This window comes from Notamacropus eugenii, chromosome 3 (genome assembly GCF_028372415.1).
Source record: "Notamacropus eugenii isolate mMacEug1 chromosome 3, mMacEug1.pri_v2, whole genome shotgun sequence".
In the NCBI taxonomy this organism is placed as follows: Eukaryota; Metazoa; Chordata; class Mammalia; order Diprotodontia; family Macropodidae; genus Notamacropus; species Notamacropus eugenii.
The window spans coordinates 197,146,102-197,168,481 of record NC_092874.1 but is presented as its reverse complement, the minus strand read 5'-3'; the positions used below and the strand labels follow the sequence as shown (position 1 = coordinate 197,168,481).

General features: G+C 38.1%; 1 protein-coding gene across 1 annotated transcript in view; it reads right to left on the bottom strand.

Moving 5' to 3' along the window:
• Nucleotides 1-2,714: 2,714 nt before the first annotated feature.
• GRIN2B (glutamate ionotropic receptor NMDA type subunit 2B) overlaps nt 2,715-22,380 on the bottom strand; it is a 619,338-nt gene continuing 599,672 nt past the window's right edge. The window contains exons 10-13 of the mRNA XM_072653890.1: nt 15,250-15,410; nt 12,205-12,392; nt 9,359-9,597; nt 2,715-4,708 (exon numbers count right to left, since the gene is read on the bottom strand). Coding sequence (XP_072509991.1) covers nt 2,831-4,708; nt 9,359-9,597; nt 12,205-12,392; nt 15,250-15,410 — 2,466 coding nt within the window. The 3' untranslated portion in view covers nt 2,715-2,830. The remainder of the gene's footprint in view (nt 4,709-9,358; nt 9,598-12,204; nt 12,393-15,249; nt 15,411-22,380) is intronic.

Here is a 22,380-nt window from a genome sequence, read left to right as displayed (position 1 = left end):
AGATAAATAAGCCTGGGTCTAAGCTTAGAGCCAAGATTAGGCACCAGGCAGAACCCAAGAAGTAGTGTTGGAATCCTCACATACAGATGAAGGGATTGATTAAAAAGGGAGGGGAGAGAAGGGGCCCATGGGACAAGTATGTTTTTCCCTGGCTTTCCCACTCCTATGACCTTCTACACAAAATGCTTCAAGACACCCTGCACTGCAGTAAAAACCATACAAAACAATCCCCATACCCCCACCCCCCCCAACTGGAAAATGAAAACCCACAACAAAAACACTTTTCCCTCTACCCCAGTCCCACCCCACCCCTCCAGCCCCACACCCTGAATACTCACAAGAAGAGGACACTTCATCTATACAAAATTAATTATAAAACAAAATATTTACATATGAAATAAACACCATCTTAATCTCTGTTGCCATCAGAGAGGGACAGAGTCCCCTTGGTTCTAGATTGCTGTTCGCTAAGTTAGTTGGTTTGGTTTTTACTTTAAAAGGGTGAGGTAAGACCAAGAGGAAGAACAAGCAAGGGGCCTGCGTCATTAGATGGAGTCATATTCTTCTCCATCATCCTGGCCCTTCATCCTCCCTCTTAGTCTCTCCTTTAATCTCAGATTAAGCACACTGTGCCCCTCTCCAACCCTGTGAGAGGTTCAGCCCCTTTCCCCCAAGTCCATTTTAGAAAGAAAACAAAGCTTCCCAAGGCCTTTAGTTGGCTTTTAGAAATGAAAGATATTGAGGTAAAAAATCAACAGTGGGTGGTGGGGAGGTAGGAGGATAATGAAAAGGTAGGAGGAAGGCAGGGCAAAGGGGAAGGTAGAGAAGAACCCTGGAGAACATGACTTGAAGAGAAATGGTGGCTTTCTTTCCATGGGAGGAGCACCTTTCCGGTTTATTTGTCCTGTGTGGATAGCAGTGAGCTGCTGTCTTGCTGCCAAACTGATAGAAGACCCGTTGGGTGCTACCTGGTAGAGTGGAGGTCGGGGTAGCATCCACAGAGTAGGATCTATGAGTCTCTTCAATTCCTTGCCTCACACACAAGATTCAAAGATAGGCAGTGACAAATACCCATTTCCCTTCTCCAGTTTTACTATTTTTTAAAGAAGGGGGCTTCATTTTTACTAACACTCTTGTTCATGGGGCTAAAGTATTTTTATTCTAGAATGGTACTAAACAAAAGAGGAGTGAGGTTGGTTCCCAACATTAAAAAAACTCCTATATCAATATTTTACCCTGGAAACATCAATACTCTTAAGGATGTCAAGCCCCCAATATGGTACCAGCTTAGATCCTACTCCCAACTTCCATCTTCTGCCTTTTTTTCAAATTGCCTCCTCTTCTCCATCCCCCTGGCTCTTAGTGTATTTTAGGCTGTTTAATTTGTACCAAGCCCCAATTTTTCTCAAGGAGGCAAGCATATTTCCCATTGCATGAAGAATAACAAATCCTGGGGAAAACAAGTATGATTCACCTACTTTGGGTTAAGTAAGGAGGGATCAAAGTACTAAGGACATCCCCCTCTCCTACTTACCCTTCCATAAAGCTCTTTGCCCATGTCCCACCTGCTTTTCCCTTCCTTGGTGACCCTGGGAACTAACTGTAAAGGACATCTGAGCCAAATCGCAAGGAAAGGTTCTATAAGATCATGGCTACTTCCCACCACCCTTAACTTGCCTGGGAAAGTTTCATTTTGGCTTGTTTTTGTTTTTGCTTTATTTTGTTTTGCCAGTAATGGTCAGTACTCTCATATATCACAGGAGAATCTTCTCTCATCTTTGCTCTTGTTGGCTGATTCACCATTCTTTTGCCTAGACTACAGATTATTTCTAAATTGGAATTAACTTCTGAATGCATTGTTTGAGTCCATTCATAACCACACTTTCTCCCAGCCCTTTCTAGATGGTGGCAGAATTTTTAAATAACATATAATCATATTTCTATAGAAGCCAAATATATCAATTGGCTACATTTGGTAATGTTGAAACAAACAGCAGAATGAGTCAAGGAAACTCCCTGTGTGGTAATGTGCAGAATAACAGAAAATAAATATCTAAATCCCTCTTACCTCCTTCATTGCCCAGAACACTACTATAGTTTCCTCTTCAGTTTTTCAGGGATATTCCCAGTGTTTCTGTCAATAACTTTCCCTGCATCACTCCACTAACTAATCACATCAATCTTTAATGCAAGCTTCTTAGCTTATATAGATGACAAATATAGTCAGCCTCCTTTCTTCTGCTTTCTAACAAAAGGCCTAATATGAGCATACATAGTCTAGGCAAAACGAACTTGGTGAGAGCCCCTTTGTAATCCACAAACAGTTCACCCATTCTGCCTTCTACTTCTTTACTTGAAGTCAAAATCATTGGGGAAAAGAGTTCTCTTCTTTGGCCCATGTGGCCATCTCTGACCTCTCCTTGTTTGACTCAAATGTATGTGAAAGGAGAACTATTCAGTCCATGCTGAGAGAGACCAGAGAAGGGCCATTGCTCTCTTCTCCTCTATATGTAGATACTTCCTTTTCCCACTGTGATACACCAAACTTGAATACCATATTTCAGTGCACTGCTAACAGGAGAAATGCCCGATGGATGAAGGAAGGAGGAGGGAACTGGGAAAGAAAGGATGAAAAAAAGATGTCACCAGTGCTGTCTTCAGTGAAAATCAGGACTCCAGGATCCCACAAATAAATAAAGAACCAAGAGAGGAACAAATGGGAACCAAGTTCAATCCCCATCACCCTCAATGACACAGGTACCAAATGACCTCATACCCTCCCCCCCAGCCCCTACAGTCCCCTTCCCAACTCTCCCACCCCCTCCCCCACTCAGACATCAGATTCAATACTAGACAGTTTCTCATAAACATGCCCATTGCTGGAGCCATTGAAAGCCCTGGGGTTTTTGTTGTTAGGCACACAGGGGTTGGACTGGTTTCCTATACAGATGTCCTTCTGGAAACGGCCTGGCACAGCCGCATGAAGGGCCGAGACCACTGGCTTGTTGGTGACGATGGCTCGGAAGTCCGGCCTGGCTTTCGTTCCCCCCGCCACCGTGGGCTGCCTGAAGAAGTAGGATTTGCTGCCATGGAGCAAGCACTGGTCATCCCCAAAAGTGGGGATGAAAGGGTTTTGTGTGACCCGGTCAGGGTAGAGCGACTTGCTGAGCATGTAACCACCACCGCCAGGATTGTTGTGGTGGTGGTGTCCGACAGTGGGCACTGAGGGCTTGTTGTTGGCAAAGTTGGTCTCACCACTTGGCATCTCAAACATGTGGGCATAGGGGCTCCCTTCTAGGAAACGGCCCTTGTCCTTCAGGCTTACGCTTCGGGGGGCCAGAGCTGCTTCTTCCTTCTGCAAGTCTACGAAGGTGTCGTAGGAGTGCTGCCGGCGTAGCTTGTTCCGGTTCTTCTTCTGTGCCTTGGAATTCGATGGGCTCTGAGGGTACTTGGTGGTAGAGGCATTCGATGTCACTGCCACCGGGGCAGCGGGCTGATCGAGCTCTTGGAGGGAATTGTCCTCACTGATGTCATAGAGGTTGCCTGCTTTCTTGCAAGCCTCACACCGGATGCAGGCCTGCCTACTGGAGTTCTGCCCCACCACTGGTGTGGTGTAGTTGTGTAGCTTAGAGGGGCAGCTGCGGCAGAAGTTACCGCCTGGTCTGTCTTCCCAATCGAGGTTAGTCAGATTCTTCTCCCACGGCGCTGGCACACCACTGACGACACCATGTTTGCGCTCGTTGGCTCCAAAGTCACTGGTTCCATGCTTGTGGTGAGATCTGTTGGCACAGGGACCACTCCCACTGACTGAATCTCGCTTGAAGTCATCTCCCCGTTCCTTGTAGATATCCGTAAGATCTACATGCTCCCAGTGAGGAGAGTTCTCCTTTGTTCGGAACTGGTCCAGATAGAAGTCCCGAAGCCCTTCTTTGTCCCTGAAGTAGCGCTTGTGGTCCGGGGAGCGGGGCGGCCGCCGGCGATAGGCCAACTCAATCTCATCAAATTCTCGCCGTGACTTGGCTGAAGCCGGTCGCTTCTTCAAGCTGTCCTTATATTGCTGTTTCCGCCTCTTGGCAGCATTGCCTTCAATGTTTCCGTAGGTTACTGTGTGAGTAGAAATATCCGAAACATCTGAGCGGATCAGGTCATCGTGGCCACCAAAACGGTCACTCTTGAAAGAGAACTTGCCATACAAATCACTTAGCTGGTTATGTTTGGTGGACGGCAGGCCAATATCTAATGGCTTCTTGCTGATGGACCTTGGCTGGGTGGTGAAGGGTGGGTTGTCACAGTCATAAAGCCCATCAATGGAGCTTGCACTGCCGATGCTATGGGGCCGGTGGTGGTGGTGATAGTGGTCCTGGTACATGTTACTGTCCTTCAGCTGAAGGTTACCAAAAGTTCGTTCTACTTCACTGATATAGTCACTGAAGAGGTTCTCTTCACAGGGGGGATTGTTGTAGGATTTACAGTCAGAATGTGTGAAGCTGCGGCGATGCTCAGAGATGTCATAGACAGATGACTCACGACGGATAAAGTCCAGGGCACTCTGGGGGGATCCATTAACGCCAGACAGGTTAGCCATATTCTTAGCAGTACGAAGTAGGCGCAGGATATTAGAATGTGTATTGTTCATAGTGGCCGTGGGGGAATTCATCACTGACTGGCGCTCCTCTATAGCCACTCCATGGATACAACTGTAAATACCCTAAAGTGGAAAAAAAAAAAAAGAGGAAAGCACAGATTAGGGTTCTAGTGGTATTATCATTGTGAATACAGAGGGAAATAAATTACTCTATCTTATTTGAATAGTCAAGAAAACTCAATGTAGGAAATAAAGGAAATAGTAATTATCTTGATTCATATTTTGAATTTAGCAAATATACTGTGAAACCTCATATGTGATGAACAGTGACCTCTACTATAGCACTTGAAGGTTTTCAAAGTTTTTCATGTATATTAAAAAAAAAATTTGATCCTCACAGCAACTTTGTGAATTCAGGGGCAATTTAGTTTAAGTTTTGTGGGAAAATAGCCCACATAGCCTGATTAAATGAATTAAGGCTCAAAAATCAAGTGGTTCTGCCACTGGCAACATCTTTGATTTGAATTGATCTACCTCTAGTTTCTTTATTTCACTGTTTTTAAAAAGAGGACCCTAATATCAGTCTATATTACCAGTACCCTAACATTAAATAGTAACTTAACAGCACTGTTAGAGAAAAGGATGGAGCTATGCCCAGCAGCATAAAACTCTAGGGTTCTCCAGCATATAGATTTTAAAGAGTTATTTGGAATTTAATGGTAGCCATATCTAGGGCAGGTAGGGGAAGAAGAAAAAAAGAAAAAAAAAGAAATTTGCATGATAATTTGATTATATATTTAAAAGGAATAGGAAGCTGTATATAATAGATTTTTTGTGCAATCATCTTTTTTTTATGTTGATGCTCATTTTATTCCGAAGACTAAAAATAAAATAATTAGAATAGAAATGCTTATTTTATTCCATAAATTAAAAATAAAATATTTTTAAAAAGAGAATATGTCTTTGTTATGTAAGAAAGACAATAATCTGTATGAAACTGTAGCTATATTCTGTATACAATAATAAATATAAATAAGTTATAGCTGTTATATATACATATGTGTGTATGTAATAATAAAAACCTACCAGTGACTGGCAAAAACCCCCAAATTTCCACTACCAGCTAATGGCTGAGCTAGAAACATATAGAAAATTTAATTCTGGCTGAGAATAGGAAATTCAGGGTTTAAAGGAGAACTTTCTTCTGCTACATCATTTAGATATGCAGGGTGAATTGTGGCAAAATATTAAGTATTATGTGTGATTAAGAATTTATTCTGCTGAATTCTCTTTTACTCTCATCTTCCAACTTCCCCATAATGATTACGGGAAGGTCCTTAAATTTCCTCAGCATTTTTTAATGATTTTAATAATTTTTAATGACAACATCTCTATGACCAATAAGTAAGTTATCGGTGCATAGGGCACATGGAGGTCCAGTAACTTCTCCCAGATTAACAGCTAGAAAGTGTCAAAAGAAGGGATTGAACCCAAGCCTTCCAGATCTAGGACTCCAGTATACTGTGATGCTTTTATCATAACAATTATTTATGTAAGAAGACTGAGATTTTTCTCTTTGCTAAGCAAAGCAATCAGCCTTTGCTATTGACAGATGGGAATGATAAAGACTGAACTGTGAAGAATTCTAATCTTATTTGAAACTAAGCTAAAAAGGATGTGAGGAATATCTAAGTGCACCTAAACCTTAAACTAAATAATTGAACCTCAGTCCAATAAATCTAGTTTCTCCTGGATCACCTATCCTATCGGTATAATGTACATGATATCTTTATTAATGAACTCTTATTGATTTTATACGCATCAGCTCACATTGAGTACTATAGAAAATATAGAAAACATTTAGACATGGCTCTAAGGTGCTTTACTGTTGAGTGGCCACACAAGATATTTACCAAAAAAATTAAAATAATATCAGGGGGCAATTCAAGGGGTTTGGGTATTAGCCTAAGGGAAAATCTGTGTAGAGGAAACAGATTTGAATTATGTCTTGTTTATTTAGTGATGTGGGGAACAAAATGGAGTAGATTCAGCAGAGTAAGGAGGATGTGGAATGTGGGTGCTATGGGGCTCAGGAACCAATAATAGGACAAGTAGACTTATAGAAATATATATATATGTATATATACATATATGTACACACATATACATACACATATGTGTGTATGTAAGTGTGTGTATATATGTAAACTAGTGTTATGGAACAGGAGAAGCGAGTGTTAGTTGATTAGATTGTATCAGAGCTTTTACTATAATATTTAAAGAATGATATGGAGGCTTAATGGGTAATGCATTTGAGTCACTCAGGAAGACTTGAATTCAAATCCTGCCTCAGGTACTTACTAGCTATATGACCCTAGGCAAGTCATTTGACCTTTTCTTGCCCAGTTACCCCATCTGAAAATGGGGATAATAATGTCATATTAAAAATATGACTTTGAATATGATTATTCAATTATATTCAATATTATTGAATATAATAATTCAATATCATTCAATATATTAATAAAATAATAATTGTCATGAGGACAAAATTAGATGATATTTGTAAAGCACTTTGCAGCACTACATAAAAGCTAGCTCAAGCTAGCTAGCTACCTAGTGTAAGAGTAGTTGTTGTAGCAATATTTTCATTGAATTGATCTTTACTTAATGGTAAAAGAGAATGTGGCAAAGACTGATAGAGTCTAAGAAACTCAGTGTTGATGCATAGGCCATTGTGTTGAGATCTGTTGGTCCTCTGCCCTTTGTATGATCATAGCGATTGATGCCAGAGTTGATTTGTTGTTCTGGGTCTAAAGTCATGTTGCTCCAGGATCAATATATAGTATGCGCAAAAATTGTGGAACTGAGCAATGATGAGAGCTGTGATCAGCCTCAGCTTAGCACCACAAATCTGAATGACTTCGTTAAAGCTACTCAGCTCTTCATAGTACACAGAAGTGGACACTGAGTATGTATCACAAACAGGATACGAGTGAAGACACTGAGGTCACATACATAGGCCATGTACATAGAAGTGAGGTTAGCCTCACTGGAGAAAAGGGCATAATATGAGCAGTTGGGTAAGATTTATATATTTCTTTCCTCATCTTCCTGTCAATTCTTTTCTTGATCATGATAAGGAGAAGAAAACAAATCATTTTCTACCACTGATTTTTTTAAAAGAAGTAAGAATATTTTCATTTGCATTGATTTGCATGGTTGATATCATTTACCACCTTCAAGATGACCTCAGTGAAACAAAAAGGCATGGCAACAGAAATCATGAAAGGAAACAAGACTGAATCTACTGTGAAATCTATCTTCAAATATTACCAAATAGCCTCAACACATTGTTGGCTAAAGAAGAAATAAAGAATTGCCTTTTTTTTCCTTTTAAATCATCGAGTCCTCAGAAAAGAGACTTGTTGAAACTATGTGACAAAAAAAAATCCTTTTCCATGTGCAACCTCTACTTGAATAACTTGAGGCTTGAACCAAGAATAAAGGGGTTTAATTGCTCTAGTTTGGGTTTGTGCCTCGTAACTGCGTTTATAGCTTTGTGATCAGAATCATAGGACAGAACCATTGATTTTCTAAGCCTACTGAGGGCACTCAGTGAATACCCTCTTATATGTTTCTAGTACTAGAACTAGGAAGAAAAGCTAAATAATCCAAATTAAAGAATGATATGAAAGGCCAATGCCCCATTCCCCTCTCCCCAATTAATTCTATTTCTAAATTCAATTGCTGACATTAAAGAAGTTTTTTTTTTTTTTTCAAATATAAGGATCTCGTGTACTGGGGCTGAATTCTTTTGGTCCTCTCACCCATCATCAGTATTAAAAACGTAGCATGGACTGGTGTTGTCTGAGTGGAATCTAGGGGCAATGATCCATGCCTCCATTATTTTCCATGAGTGAGTGAGAAAAACAGGCCATGATGAGCATAATTTGGGGGAAGGTTAGCAAATCTATGACTAGTAATGATAGCTGGCAGAGATAGTACTTTAAAGGTCTGGAATGTACTTTACATACATTATCTCATCTGATCTACACAACCCTATGAGATGGGTTCTACTAGGAGTATCCTGGGAAATATTTTAGAACCAGCCTTCAAGGAAAAAAATATATATACATATTTTAAGTTAAATGTGCATTATCAACAGTTTCTCCACCATTTTCTTAAATCTAGAAAATCAACAAAAATAATGAATCCCTAATTTATGGATTGCTGATTTCCAAGCTGTAAATGTTTACACTCAAATTTTTACAATCATTTCTAGCTAATATGAGCTGGCTGTAGCATACCCCTAAGTGCTGTTATTAGCTCCATTTTAGAGATGAAAAGACTGAGCCTGAGAGAAGTTAAGTGATCTTCCCAGAATGAGACAGCTGGTCAGTATCTAAAAACAGGATTTCAAACTCAGGTTTTTCTGACTCCAGGTCCTGCACTTATTCTTTATCCTGGTGTTTTACTGCATCAATTAATGATGACAAAAGAAGTTTGGGAAAATGTCAAGCCATTTCCATTTTTCATTCCCTCAGTTCTAATTGAAGTCAAATCTCCGAATACCACAAAGAAAAAAGAATTATGCCCATTGTCTAAGTTAATTCAATATGATGGCATGAAAAATTCCAGAGATAAGTTTTCTTGTACTTTAGCAAAGGTACTGGCTGGAGGTCATGAACTACCAATCATTTAACCTCCTTGCACAATAGTACACTCAGATATCCCATGTAAAGCCACAGCTTTATTGAGAAAAGCACTCACTCTGCTTATGGAGAAGACCATTCCAGGCTTGCCAGAGCAGACTCCCATAAAGCAGTGACGGAACTGCCAATAGAAAAGGTGTTCACAGATGAATGTGATGAGACTGAGGGCCATGGCTGCCCCCAGCATGTAGAAGACACCTGCCATGTTGTCAATATCCAGCTGGCTGCTCATGACCTCATTCTTTTCATTGTGGCAAATGCCAGTAAGCCAGAGAGCTTCCAATTCTTCCATCTCCCCTGGAGACAAGCAGCGATGGGGATTGGGGAGTGGGAATAAAGGAGAGAGTTTGGGAGAAAACAGAGAATTAGAACTGTAAATAAATATTACAAAAAAAATTAAAATCGAGAAAAAAATGAGCAGAGATTTGTTTTTATTGTAATACATTCATTCATTCATGTATGCATTTATTAAATAATTATGGATCACCTACTGTATACAAAGCAGTACATACAAAAGTACATAAGCTATATAGTCTCAGCTTTTCAGGAGCACAAAATTTAGGAGAGGATATGATTTTATATATATATATGAATAACTACAACGCAAATCAATAAATTACAAAAGGGACAGAATGATCACTCCCAGCTGGAGGAAGCATTTAAACTATAACTTAAAGGATGGATGTGTGTTTGTGTGTGCGTGTATGTAAGAGGGAGAGACAGAGAGAGAGAAAGAGAGAGAGACAGAGAGAGAGAGAGACAGAGACAGAGAGAGACAGAGAGAGAGAGACACAGAGACAGAGACACAGAGAGACACAGAGAGACAGAGAGAGAGAGAGATGGGGGGGGGATATTCTGAACAGAGGGAATAGCATGAGAAAGGTTAGAGAAATGGGAAAGAGAAAGAAAAAAGCATGCCTGGGAGTCAATGAGCTGACCAGTTTGTCTGGAGTAGGCAGTTTGTGTAGAGAAGTAAGAGAAGGTAATAATGGGAAAGGCTGGTAAAGATCAGCTTCTACAGGGTTTTTAATGTCATGTTACAACACTTGGGCTGTTTTCTCTAGGCAATAATATGACCAATGTTTAAGCATTCTTAACCTGGTAGTGGTGAATAGGATGGATTATAAAGGAAGGGATGGAAATCAGAGTCTATTTAAAAGATCATCACCTCCAATGTCCCAGCATGACAAGTAAACCCTACAAACAAGGGTTATGATTATAGTAATAGAAATGAAGGGACCAATGTGAGAATAATTGGAGAAGGGGAATCAATAGGACTTGGTGATTAACTAGATGTGAGAGAATAGGTAAGAGTCAAGTATAATTGTAAGGTTTCCAGTCTGGATGAATGGGAGAATAGCAAAACCCTTAGAGCAACTGGTTTGATATAAATTGAAGAATCACTGAATCTTAAGAGTTGTAAAGGACCTTGGGGATCATCTTGTCCAACCTCCCTCCCAATTCATGATTCTCCTCTATAATGTCCTTGACAGGTAGACATATAGCATATACATATACGCCTATCATAAATGGGGAGCGCATTACTTTATGTTTTTTTCTTTCAAAATGTTATAATGTTTAATTGTCCCTTCCCTGTATCTCTCCTACTCCTGACTGAATCCTCATTTATAACAAATAAATACAACCAAGGGAATGGATATGAAAACACATACCTTTGTAAAGCAGCTTGTTCTGCTGCTGAACATTAAAAATATGTGGAAATTCTTCCCAATATTATACTGAAATCTATCTTGCTGTTATTTCCACCCAGTGTTTCCATCTATGCTCTCTGGAGATGATTAATTAAGTTATAAACCCATAGAGTTTAAGGTGTTGGCAGGACATCCAAGTGGAGATATCTAGTAGGTACTTGGAGATGTGAGACCACAGGCCAGAGAATGAAGTCAAACGTATATTTTAGAAGCATTCTGTTTGAGGCAATAGTTTTTCCTTTATCTAAAAATGCTGTTCAAGTTGGATTCATCCCAATTCTCTTTTAGGAGAGGAATAAAAAGGAAAATAGAGAAGAACTCTCAAGAGGATTTTAGGCTTACTGTTTCTGTAGTAAAAATATGCACTTTAGGAAAAAAGGTGAACCAGCATTGACACAAGGTGACCACCAAATTCAGCCCTACTCCATCTCAACACTTTTCAAATAAATCGCTTGTGTGTTTAATTCCTCATATACGAAATACAGAAAACATACAGAAAAGATGAGAGGTGAATGTACTTTAATTCTGGTATATATATGCAAAGTCCTAAATAATTTCACAATATGTTCCACAGCCGGTAGTCTGGTTAAACACTTGGGCTTTGAGCTGTCTAATCTGACCTGGTGTTTCTGAATTTTCTGCTTATCATTATACCACTAAAGTAAACCCCCTGTACACAGGGATTCCTTCATTATCTTTAAGTGACAGCTTTCTCTATGATGTAATTAAAAAAGTGCTGATACAAAAAAAAAAAGACACAATCCAGACTGATCCTCCTCTTCTCCCTCTAATAACATTCAAATCTACTTTTATTCATTTCTTAGTTCAAACTTTGGTTCTTCCAACTACTGATGTCACTTGGAGAATGGTGATGCAGGTAGATTCTTGGAAGGTTGTTTTTCTGACTCTTTTCAGTGCAAATAAACAAGCCCTCCCATAAACAGGACAGTCACCTCCTATAGCCACCTTTTTGATTTTTGACTTTAAAGATCTCACCCTGTGTGTACAATGTCCTTTCACAGCTAAATATGCAACTTTGACATTATTTTTACTTCCACAATCCATGAAGTGGTCATAGACATTTTCCTCTATTTTAAAATGTTCAGAATAGGCAGGACAGAAGCAAGGAAAACTGAGATCTGATTGGCCATCATATACGTATCAATAGGCACTTTGCTGTCTCCTAACTCACCATCTCCAAAGAGTTGCAGAATGGCAAGATCCACCTGGCGCTTCCACCCGGAATCCTTCTGGATGGCAATGCCATAACCAGTAGAGGCAAATACCTTTCCACTACCAATAGTCACCAATTTGCAGCCCTCATCTCTGCCTGCCATATAGTTCAAGACTGCAGCATCATAGATGAAGGCATCCAGCTTCCTGAATAGGGTAGAGAACAAAGAAACAAAAGCAAAATTTCAGTACAGAGTTCCAACATAATTTAAATTAATGTGACTATGGAACTATGTTCCTGAACATACAAGATTCTAGGTAATTCCATATGAAAAGAAGTGATTTTGTGAAAGTAAGGCTTGGTCTTTTCCCAAATATGGATGGTAAAATGATGTGGACAGTTTTTTGTTTTTTTTTAAAGAAGAAACACAAATTAGCAAACTCTATGGGGAAAAAGTGCTCAAAATGACAAATAATCAGTGAAATAAAAATAAAAACAATTCTGAGGATATTTATTTCCATCAAATTGGCAAAAGGGGCTAAATATGGAAAAATTCAGTGTAATAATGTTGTGGGAAAATAGGCATACCAATTCACTGCTGGTGGAACTGCAACTTGGTCCAACCGTTAGGGAAGTAACATGAAAATGTATAACTTACAAAAATTTTAAAAACTACTCATCTTTGGTTCATCAATTGTTTGTCTGATGTTCTGTAGATGCTCTTCCCCTCAAAAGAGTAAGTCATGAATAAAGAAAAATATTACAATGACACTGTTCCAAATGGGAAAAATTAGAAACAAATATGTCCCTGATCATTAGAAAATGACTGCCAAAAATATGGTACGTGAATGTATGAATTATTGATAAGCCACATGTAGAACAACAAAATGTGAAAAATTCAAGGAAATGCAGGAAGATTATTAACAAATGTGGAATGAAAAGAACAGATCTAAAAATTACAAATGAATGCAAATATATAAATCAAGACATCAAAGCAACAAAACACAAATTAAATTCAGTGGACAATGTTCGTAGTACCCTACTAAAGTTGATGGTCTTTCATTCTTTTAATAAAAGATAAATTACAATAAAAAGCATGGGGGAATATATATGATGATGAGTCATAAACACTAGTGTTAATTTGTTTAATGGCTTTAATAAATAGATTTTGTTGTTTGTTTAGTGTTTATGTCAGTTAGCAAAATTTAACAATTTTTTTAAAAAAGAAAGCAAGACTGAAGTTGAGCCTTTGTCAGAAAAAAAAATCTAAATCCCTACCCTTTTATTAAAAATGCCACACAATGCAACAAAACAGGATATTAGAGCTGGGAGAATGTCTCTATGAACATGTATAAGTCTCAGTACTCCAGGAAAATTTTTTAAGCCTGTATTTTATTGACAGGCTGTGGATCTGTATTGGTGAATGGAGTTTTTAGTAATCCACAAGCATTAATTAAGTAACTCAAGACAATAGTGCCATAGACAACAGTGAAAAGATCTATTCTCAAAGAGCTTATATTCCCATGAGGAAGCTAACATTTACATATAAAGGTATAGTAACAGTATTTCCAAGACAGATTCAATATGTGTATGTGTGTGTGTGTGTGTGTGTGTGTGTGTGTGTGTGTGTGTGTGTGTGTGTGTGTGTATGTTTGGTGGTTTAAGGCATGTCTGAATTTTGTTTACATAGAAATTATAATTCACACTGATGGCTAATGTCAAAGACAAAACTGCTTGTAGAGGGCAGTGGGAAATGTTGGCTGCTTGAAAAATCAGCTTGCCTTCTACTTCTCTTTGTTCTAAAAAGGCCTCTTCCTGTATATCAAAAGAACTGCCAGGCCAGGTGTCATTCGCAAAGGATGACAATGAGGTCTATAAACCCAGACAGGTCTTAGATAATGGGACTTTTATAACTGATATCCTGAGTTCAAATCTTCAAACTCACTTTTGTCAATTTTCTTAGCAACTGAGGAAAATACTTCCTCGTTTTCTGATGCAGACAAAAGGGGAGGAGACTAGAAGCACTTTTGGCCTTTCCTTTACTTAAGTATAAGGAAAAATGAAGATGAGAAAGGAGGGGGGGAATTGAAATGTGGAAATGAGAAGATCAAGGGGTAGGGTTTAGTGAACTCTGGAATGCTGCCCATTGTGGGTCAAGGCAGGGAAATTTGAATCTGGATGAATTATAGAAAGGCTTTTGTAACTAGCTTAACATGTGCTTGGCCTGGCACTCTTCACAGGGGTTAGAGATCAAGTCACCCATCTGAAATGCCATGAAACAAAAAATCTTTTTTTTTCTAAATTCACTCATGGTCAGGTAAACAGTGCAGATGCACTAGCTGTTGTCTGTCATGTAGCAAATAAAGGTAATTTTAGGACCATCCACAAAATTCCTCCTATTCTATGTCATCCCAAAACTAGATTGGGAGAGTGTATCACAGTGATTCTGCATAAACAAATAGATCCATTAATAGAACCATATTAGTAAAAACTAAGAAATAGATCAAGAGTAACAAACTGTCACAAGAAGCTTCAATGGGAACTCAACCAATACATTCATGATTATATCTGAAAGTATTTCTATTCTCTTCCTAAGGTTGTCTCTCATAGCCCAGTCCCCCATCCCTACCACCTCCAAAGCCTGTGTCCCAGGAATGTCTTTGGTTCCTCTCAGCGAACAAGAATTCATTTCATAATTAGTAGCTATACTACTTAGCCCCATTTACGCATAGCCTCTATTTTTCTTCCCTTCTCCATGGCTATCACAAGATAACCTTTAAAAAAAATACAAGAAAATAAATGTCTCCCATAGCTACTGCCAATTTTAAGCTAAAAGCTCTTGGGAAGAGGAAATAATCATATCTTACTAAATGTAAATTTTAGCACCCGATAGGGTATTCTGTTATGCCAATTCAAGTCAATAAATACTAGTTCAGTGTCTATTATATGCAGAACATTGTACTGAGCATTGAGAAGAGATAAACAATTTAGACTGCAAATCATTTCTTTTAGGAATTTTGGTAATAAGATTGCTATGAAGGACTCTGAGCTTAGAGTTCTCACCCTGTCTTCAGAGAGAGCAGCGCATCATCCACACCCCTCTGGTTGAATTTTCCCATGTAGGTATGCATTTCAAGGTAGTTATTGCGAATGTTCCTTTCTGTGCTACCATTGGGCACAGTGCCAAAGCGGAAAGGGGGTGAGAAGTCATTCGGTCTCTGGAACTGGAGAAAGAACCAAGAAGAAAAGTTTGAGAGACTGTGAAGAAAAATAATTATTTATGGATTTACAAGGAAGAACATTGGCTGAAACTTGCCACAACATATTGTTTCTGTTTAAAAATGACAACAGATATCTGAAAATAGAATTTAATTAAGTCTACCCTATAACCAGCTAGCAGAACAATTTTCAAGTACAATTTTGAGAACGCCATTTTCCTCCACCACAATTTATGGGGCCTACTGATCCTCTGCTGACTAAAAAAGGTTTCTTATGGATGGATTTTCACTCATATTTCATCAGTGTCTTTTCTGATTACTTTGCCACACAACCTCTGTTTAGGTTTGCTATTTTCTTCATATATAATTTGCTAATTAACTGCAATGCACAATTAATAAGCATACATTAGATGGACAGGTGCTAGGAGAGATATAGTATTTAGCTAGAACATATTTCCTTTCCTCATGTAGCATACAATCTTATAGACACATACTACGAACTATAATATATAATATTACATGGTAAGTACAAAAGAGAAGGTGTAAAACAAAATGCTATGTTAAGTCACAAGAGAAAGATTATAACTAGGTGAGGGGGATGGGGAGTATTTTATTGAGGAGGTGGCATTTGAATTTTGCTCTAAAGATAGGTAAGAATCTGACAGGTGAAGAGGGAGAAAAGGCATTCCAAGCATGAACCATGTAAAGATACAGTCAGAAGAACCCAGGGTATGTTAGTGGAACAAGGCTTAATTTATGTTTTTTTTTTAAAAATTTACATTAATGATCATTTATTTTCTCTCCCATCAACTCTCTCCTCTTAAAATTAATACAAATGTAAAACCCTTGTTCAAAATATGCATAATCAAGTGAAACAAATTCTCTTATTGGCCACATAAAATGTGTCTCATTTGGCAACCTGAATCAATCATTTGTCTGTCACAAGACAAATAACATGCTCTATTATCAGTTCTCTGGAAATAGAGTTGTTCGTTGAATTGATCAGAGTCCTTAAGTCTCTCAAAGTTATTTTCATGTTGTTTCTTATTTTTCTTAATTTTTTTATTTTTTGTTTTCAGCATTCACTTCCACAAAATTTTGAGTTTCAAATTTTTTCCCCATCTCTCCCCTTTTCTCTCTCCAAGACTATTTCACTCCAATTACCCATTCCCCCACTCTGTTCTCCTTTCTATTATACTCCTTCCTTTTCTGATCCCCTTCCCTTCTATTTTCTTATATGGCAAGATAGATTTCTACACCCCCTTGCTTGTGTGTCTTATTTCTCAGTTGCCTGTAAAACCAATTTTTAACATTCGTTTTTAAAACTTTGAGTTCCAACTTCTCTCCCTTCCTCTCTCCCCACCCATCCCCACTGAGAAGGCAAGCAATTTGGTTATACATGTGTAGTCATACACTTCCATAACAGTTATATTATGAAAGACTATATTTCCCTCCATCCTATCCTGACCCCCATTTATTCTATTCTCTCTCAACCCTGTCCCTCCCCAAAAGTGTTTACTTCTAATTATTCCCTCCTCCCATTTGCCCTCCCTTCTATCATCCCCCACCCCATTTATCCCCTTCTCCCCTACTTTCCTGTAGTGTAAGACAGATTTTCATACTAAATTGAGTGTACGTGTTATTCCCTCCTTAAGCCAAATCCAATGAGAGTAAGGTTCTCTCTTTCCCTCTCACCTCTCCCTTTTCCCCCTCCACTGAAAAAACTTTTGCTTGCCTCTTTTATGTGAGAAATAATTTACTCCATGTTATTTTCCCTTTCACCTTCTCCCAATATATTCCTCTCTCCTCAATTTTATTTTTTAGTTGTCATCCCTTCATATTCAGCTCACCCCTGTGCACTCTGTCTATATGTATATAATTCCTCTAACTACCCTAATACTGAAAAAAGTCTCAGGAGTTACAAACATTATCTTTTCATGTAGGAAACTTTAGTGAATCTCTTAGGATTTCTCTTTCCTGTTTACCTTTTCATGCTTCTCTTGATTCTTGTGTTTGAAAGTCAAATTTTTTATCCAGCTCTGATATTTTCATCAAGAATGCTTGAAAGTTCTCTATTTCATTGAATGACCAATTTTCCTCTCAAGTATTATACTCAGTTTGGCCAGGTGTTTCTTCATTTTAATTCTAGCTCTTTTGACCTCTGGAATATCACATTCCATGCCCTTTGATCTCTTAATGTAGTAGCTGCTAGATTTTGTGTTATCCTGATTGTGTTGCCACAATACTTGAATTGTTTTATTCTGGTTGCTTGCAATATTTTCTCCTTTACTGCGAACTCTGAAATTTGGCTACAATATTCTTAGGAATTTTCTTTTTGGGATCTCTTTCAGGAGATGACTGGTGAATTCTTTTAATATGTATTTTCCCTCTGGTTCTACAATATCAGGACAATACTCTTTGATAATTTCTTGAAAGATGATGTCTAGGTTCTTTTTTTATCTTGACTTTCAGGGAGTCCAATAATTTTAAAAATCTCTTGGATCTGTTTTTCAGGTCAGTTGTTTTTCCAATGAGCTATTTCACATTGTTTGCTATTTTTCATTCCTTTGGTTTTGTTTTTACAATTTCTTGATCTGTCATAAAATCATTCACTTCCATTTGTTCCCTTCTTATCTTTAAAGAATTATTTCCTTCAATGAACTTTTGGACCTCCTTTTCCTTCTGGCCAGCTCTGCTTTTTAAGGCATTCTTCTCCTCATTGTTTTTTTGGATCTCTTTTGCCATTTGGGTTAGTCTATTTTTTAAAGTGCTATTTTCTTCAGCATTTTTGGTCCCCTTTTGCAAGCAATTGATTTGTTTTTCATGATTTTCTTGCATCACTCTCATGTCTCTTCCCAATTTTTCCTCTTCTTCCCTTACTCAATTCTCAAAATCCTTTTTGAGCTGTTCCATGGCCTGAGATCAATTCATATCTTTCTTGGAGGCTTTGATGTAGGAGCTTTGAATTTCTTGTCTCCTTCTCTTTGTATGTTTTGATCTTCCTGTGAGCTCCCTGAGAGAGGGACTATTGGAGAAAGAGGGATTGTCTCTCTTTGTATCTCTAGCACAATGCAGTATAGGTGCTTTATAAACGCTTAATGATTTGACCTATTTTTACTTTGTTATTTTTATTGTATAAGTTGTCCTCCTGGTTCTACTTACTTTATTCTGCATCATTTCATACAAATCTCCCAAGGTTCTCTAAAACCATCCCTTTCATCATTTTCTGCTGTTCATTAGTACTGTTACATTCAGTATACCATAAAATTATTACATTCCATTCTTCAATTATTGTGTAACTCCTTAGTTTCTAATTCTCTGCCACTAAAAAAAAGAGTTGCTTTATATTTTTTACATGTTGCTCTTTTCCCTCTTTCTTTGATTTCCTTGAAGTAAAACCTAGGAGTGGTACTGCTAGGTCAAAGAGTATGCACAGTTTATTGACTTTCTGGGCATAATTCCAAATTGCTTTCCAGAATGGCTGGACCAATTCATATCTCCTCTAATAGTGTTTTTTCCTTTGTTTTCTCACAGTGCCTCTAATATTTGTCATTGTTTTTCTTTTGGTCATTTTTTGGCCAGTCTGATGAGTATAAGATGGAACATCAGACTTCTTTCAATTTGTATTTATCAGATTAGCTACGTGAAGCATTTTTTCATGTTTGATAGCTTAGATTTCTTTCTTTGAAAACTGCCTATTCATATCCTTTTTTAATTTATCAGTTGGTAAACGACTTTTATTCTTATGAATTTCAATTCTTTCCCTATATATTTTAGAAATTAGATGTTTATCTGAAAAATTATTATAAAGATATTTTTTCCAATTATCTGCTTCCTTTCTAATTGCATTGGTTCTGTTTGTGCAAGACTTTTTTTATTTTATGTATTCAAAAATTTCCATTTTATCCTCTGTGATTCTCGTTCTGTCTTTTTGTCTCTATCTCTCTGCCTCTGTCTCTCTGTCTCTCTCTGTCTTTGCTTGGTCATGGACACTTCCACTACTTACTGACGTGAACAGAAATTGCCTTTAAACAAGGTCTAATTTAGTTGGATTATAGATTCCATTTAGTGAAGTAATATGAGATAGTGCTGAAAAGGTAGTGTGGTGTCATTTTGGAAGGCTTTGCATGCCAGGCAAAAATTTGAACTCTCCTTTCTGGCAGCAGAAACCACTGAAAGTTTTTGAAAAGACAGGCATGATCCTGTATATGCATGAGGAGGATACTTCTGGTTGGTTTTAAGGACGTTGTTTGTACTTCATATATTAGCACCTGTGGTTAAGGTAGTATGAAAATGTACTCTTCAGTTATTTAATGTACATGCTTGTTCTAACTCCTTACCCTAGATTATGAACTCCTTGAAGATGTGAACTGTATCCAGTGTGTGGTTCATACATTCTTTCTTGACCTATCTTTACTTTGTAAAGTAAATACAGACCAGCACAAAATGAGAGCTGGAAGGGACCTCTGAGGCCATCTTGCCCAACCTCCTTTAATTTACAAAGGAGGAAATTGGGAAGTTTATGAGTTGCCCAAGTGACAGGTAGTAGTGAACCCCAATTTTAATTGTGAACCCCAAAAGCCCAAACTAGGATTTGTTATAAGCAAGAGACAAACGATTAGGTCAGGTCCACATTTTTATTTCTCTCAAGCTGTCTTGATGTGTGTTACATGGAAATTCAGTCCAAAACAGGGTCTGCCATCAGTTCAGAACTGGCTTGATTAGGGAGTAGAGGGTTATATGCCCTTTGAAGAGTAGGTGTTCCCAAAGGGTGCCAATCAGCTCCAATCAGTCAGAACACTGGGAGGTAGACCATATTAAAATGAGGTCTTGACCTGACTTGGGTCACTTAATACCTTTTCAACAGGGGCTTATATCACCTGGCCATCATTCTATCTTCAGAGGAAATAGTTGTTCCATCAGACCGGCCCCCCATCACGTCAGACCACTCCCAGTCTTGGGCTATCTAGGCAGAAAGATCTGTCTCCACCTAAACCTGAGCAGATTAAATCAGTTCAGGCCTGGGTTGGAGTTTGACAAGAATAAGAAAATTCAATACAATCTCATCAGTAACATCCTTCTAAATGAGAGAGAGGGGAGAGAGTGGGGAGAGACAGAATTTGTAAGAGGAAGGGGGCTGGGGGGCAACTCTCTCTAAGACACTGATTACTAAGATTTAAAATCATTTTTCCCAGTCGTAAGTAAGTATCAGAGACAAGATTTGAACTGGAATCTTTGGTTTTAGATTCAGTGTTTTATGTACTGTACCACTCTGTCTTACACCCAGATAACAAAAACATTTAATACTATTTACTGATTTCTGTTTAATTACTAGTCTTAATTAATTGTATTAATATACCATTGTATAGCTACTTTAAAATGGCCTGTGTTAGAGAGATTTCCACAAGAATAAAGGACTTCTGCAGGTTAGGGTACTATCTTCCATGCAGAACAATGCTTGAGTATTATTAAATTATATAACATTATTTCTGTTGGACTTGTACCTAAAAAATAGCACAGTACTAATATTTTTTTCTTTCACATTAAAATAGTGATCTAGACACAGATTCTGAGGTGGAAAGTGTAGAAATGAATTTGTGATATCCAAACACTTAACATAACCATCAAGATTTTCCTAAGATTGAGAGATCTCTTCCCTTACTTTGTGTCTCAAAAGGGCCATTAGTTCAGTCTGGCTAAACCAGAATCAGAAGTGCATATCAGGGGTGGGGAACCTGTGACCTTGAGGCCACATGTGGCTCTCCCAGGTTCCCAGCAGGTTCCTCACTCCTGGCACATGCCTTCTTCTTTGACACTCCCTGCCCCAACTATGTAAATTTCCATTTTAAGCAACAGCAATAACAAATATACCACAAATCAATAACAAGAACCAGACCTTTAAAATGTTCAGCTTTCTTGAACCTCAGGACCAACATTAACCAACCTGACATTGCTAATCATGTGCTTCCGAAGGTCTATGGGAAAGAATGAAAAAAAATCTTCCAAATCCCTTCGATGATTACAAGAAATAACCTAGTAATAAAATTTACCCCATGCTGGAAGGTATTAAATGTCACTTATTGAACCCAGAATTGCTATCGATGCTCTCTGGGGCTTTGGGAGACAATGAAATCAGCGCTGTCAAGGACTAGGCTGGCTAAAAATCCACCAGCAACATAAATGTAACAAAGCAAAACCCAGTGTGGGAGAGAAGGTTTGGAGAGCAGAATTCATTCTTCTTGAAAATGGATAAAATTACAAAGCTCCCCTAGTTGACTGTCTTTTGTCCATTATAGGAGAAAAATAAAAACAAGTTTCTCTTGCCTGGAACATTTGTTTTTCTCTGAGACAAAGCCCAGAGACATAGCTAAGGCCATAACTGCTCCATGGAAGGTAAGAAAGAAAGGGAAAAGTAATTGAATAGCCAGGAGAAGCTAGAATTCCACCCAGAAATTCATTCGGAGACATATAAACTGAAACTGAAGGAGTTTAAAGCATTGCTTCCAAGTCACACAGGTAGAATGAGGTGAGCAGAACCAGAACATTGTACACAGTAACAGCAACATTGTATCATAATCGATTATGGTAGAATTAGCTCTTCTCAGCAAGTCAATGATCTAAGAAAACTGCAAAAGACTCACAATGGAAAATGCTATGTACACCCAGAGAAAAAAAGATGGACTCTGAATGCAGTTCAAAGTATATTGTTTTCACTTTTCACTTTTTTTATTTCTTGTGGTTTTCCCATTTATTCTCATCCTTCTCTCACAACATGACTAATGTGGAAAAATGTTTAACATGATTGTCTATGTATAACCTGTATCAGATTACTTGCCATCTTGGGGAGGGGGATGGGAGAAGGGAAGGAGGGAGAAAATCTTAGAACTCAAAATCTTACCAAAATGAGTATTGAAAACTATCTTTACATGTAATCAGGAAAACAATATTATTAACTGCAAAAAAACTCTAAACAAAC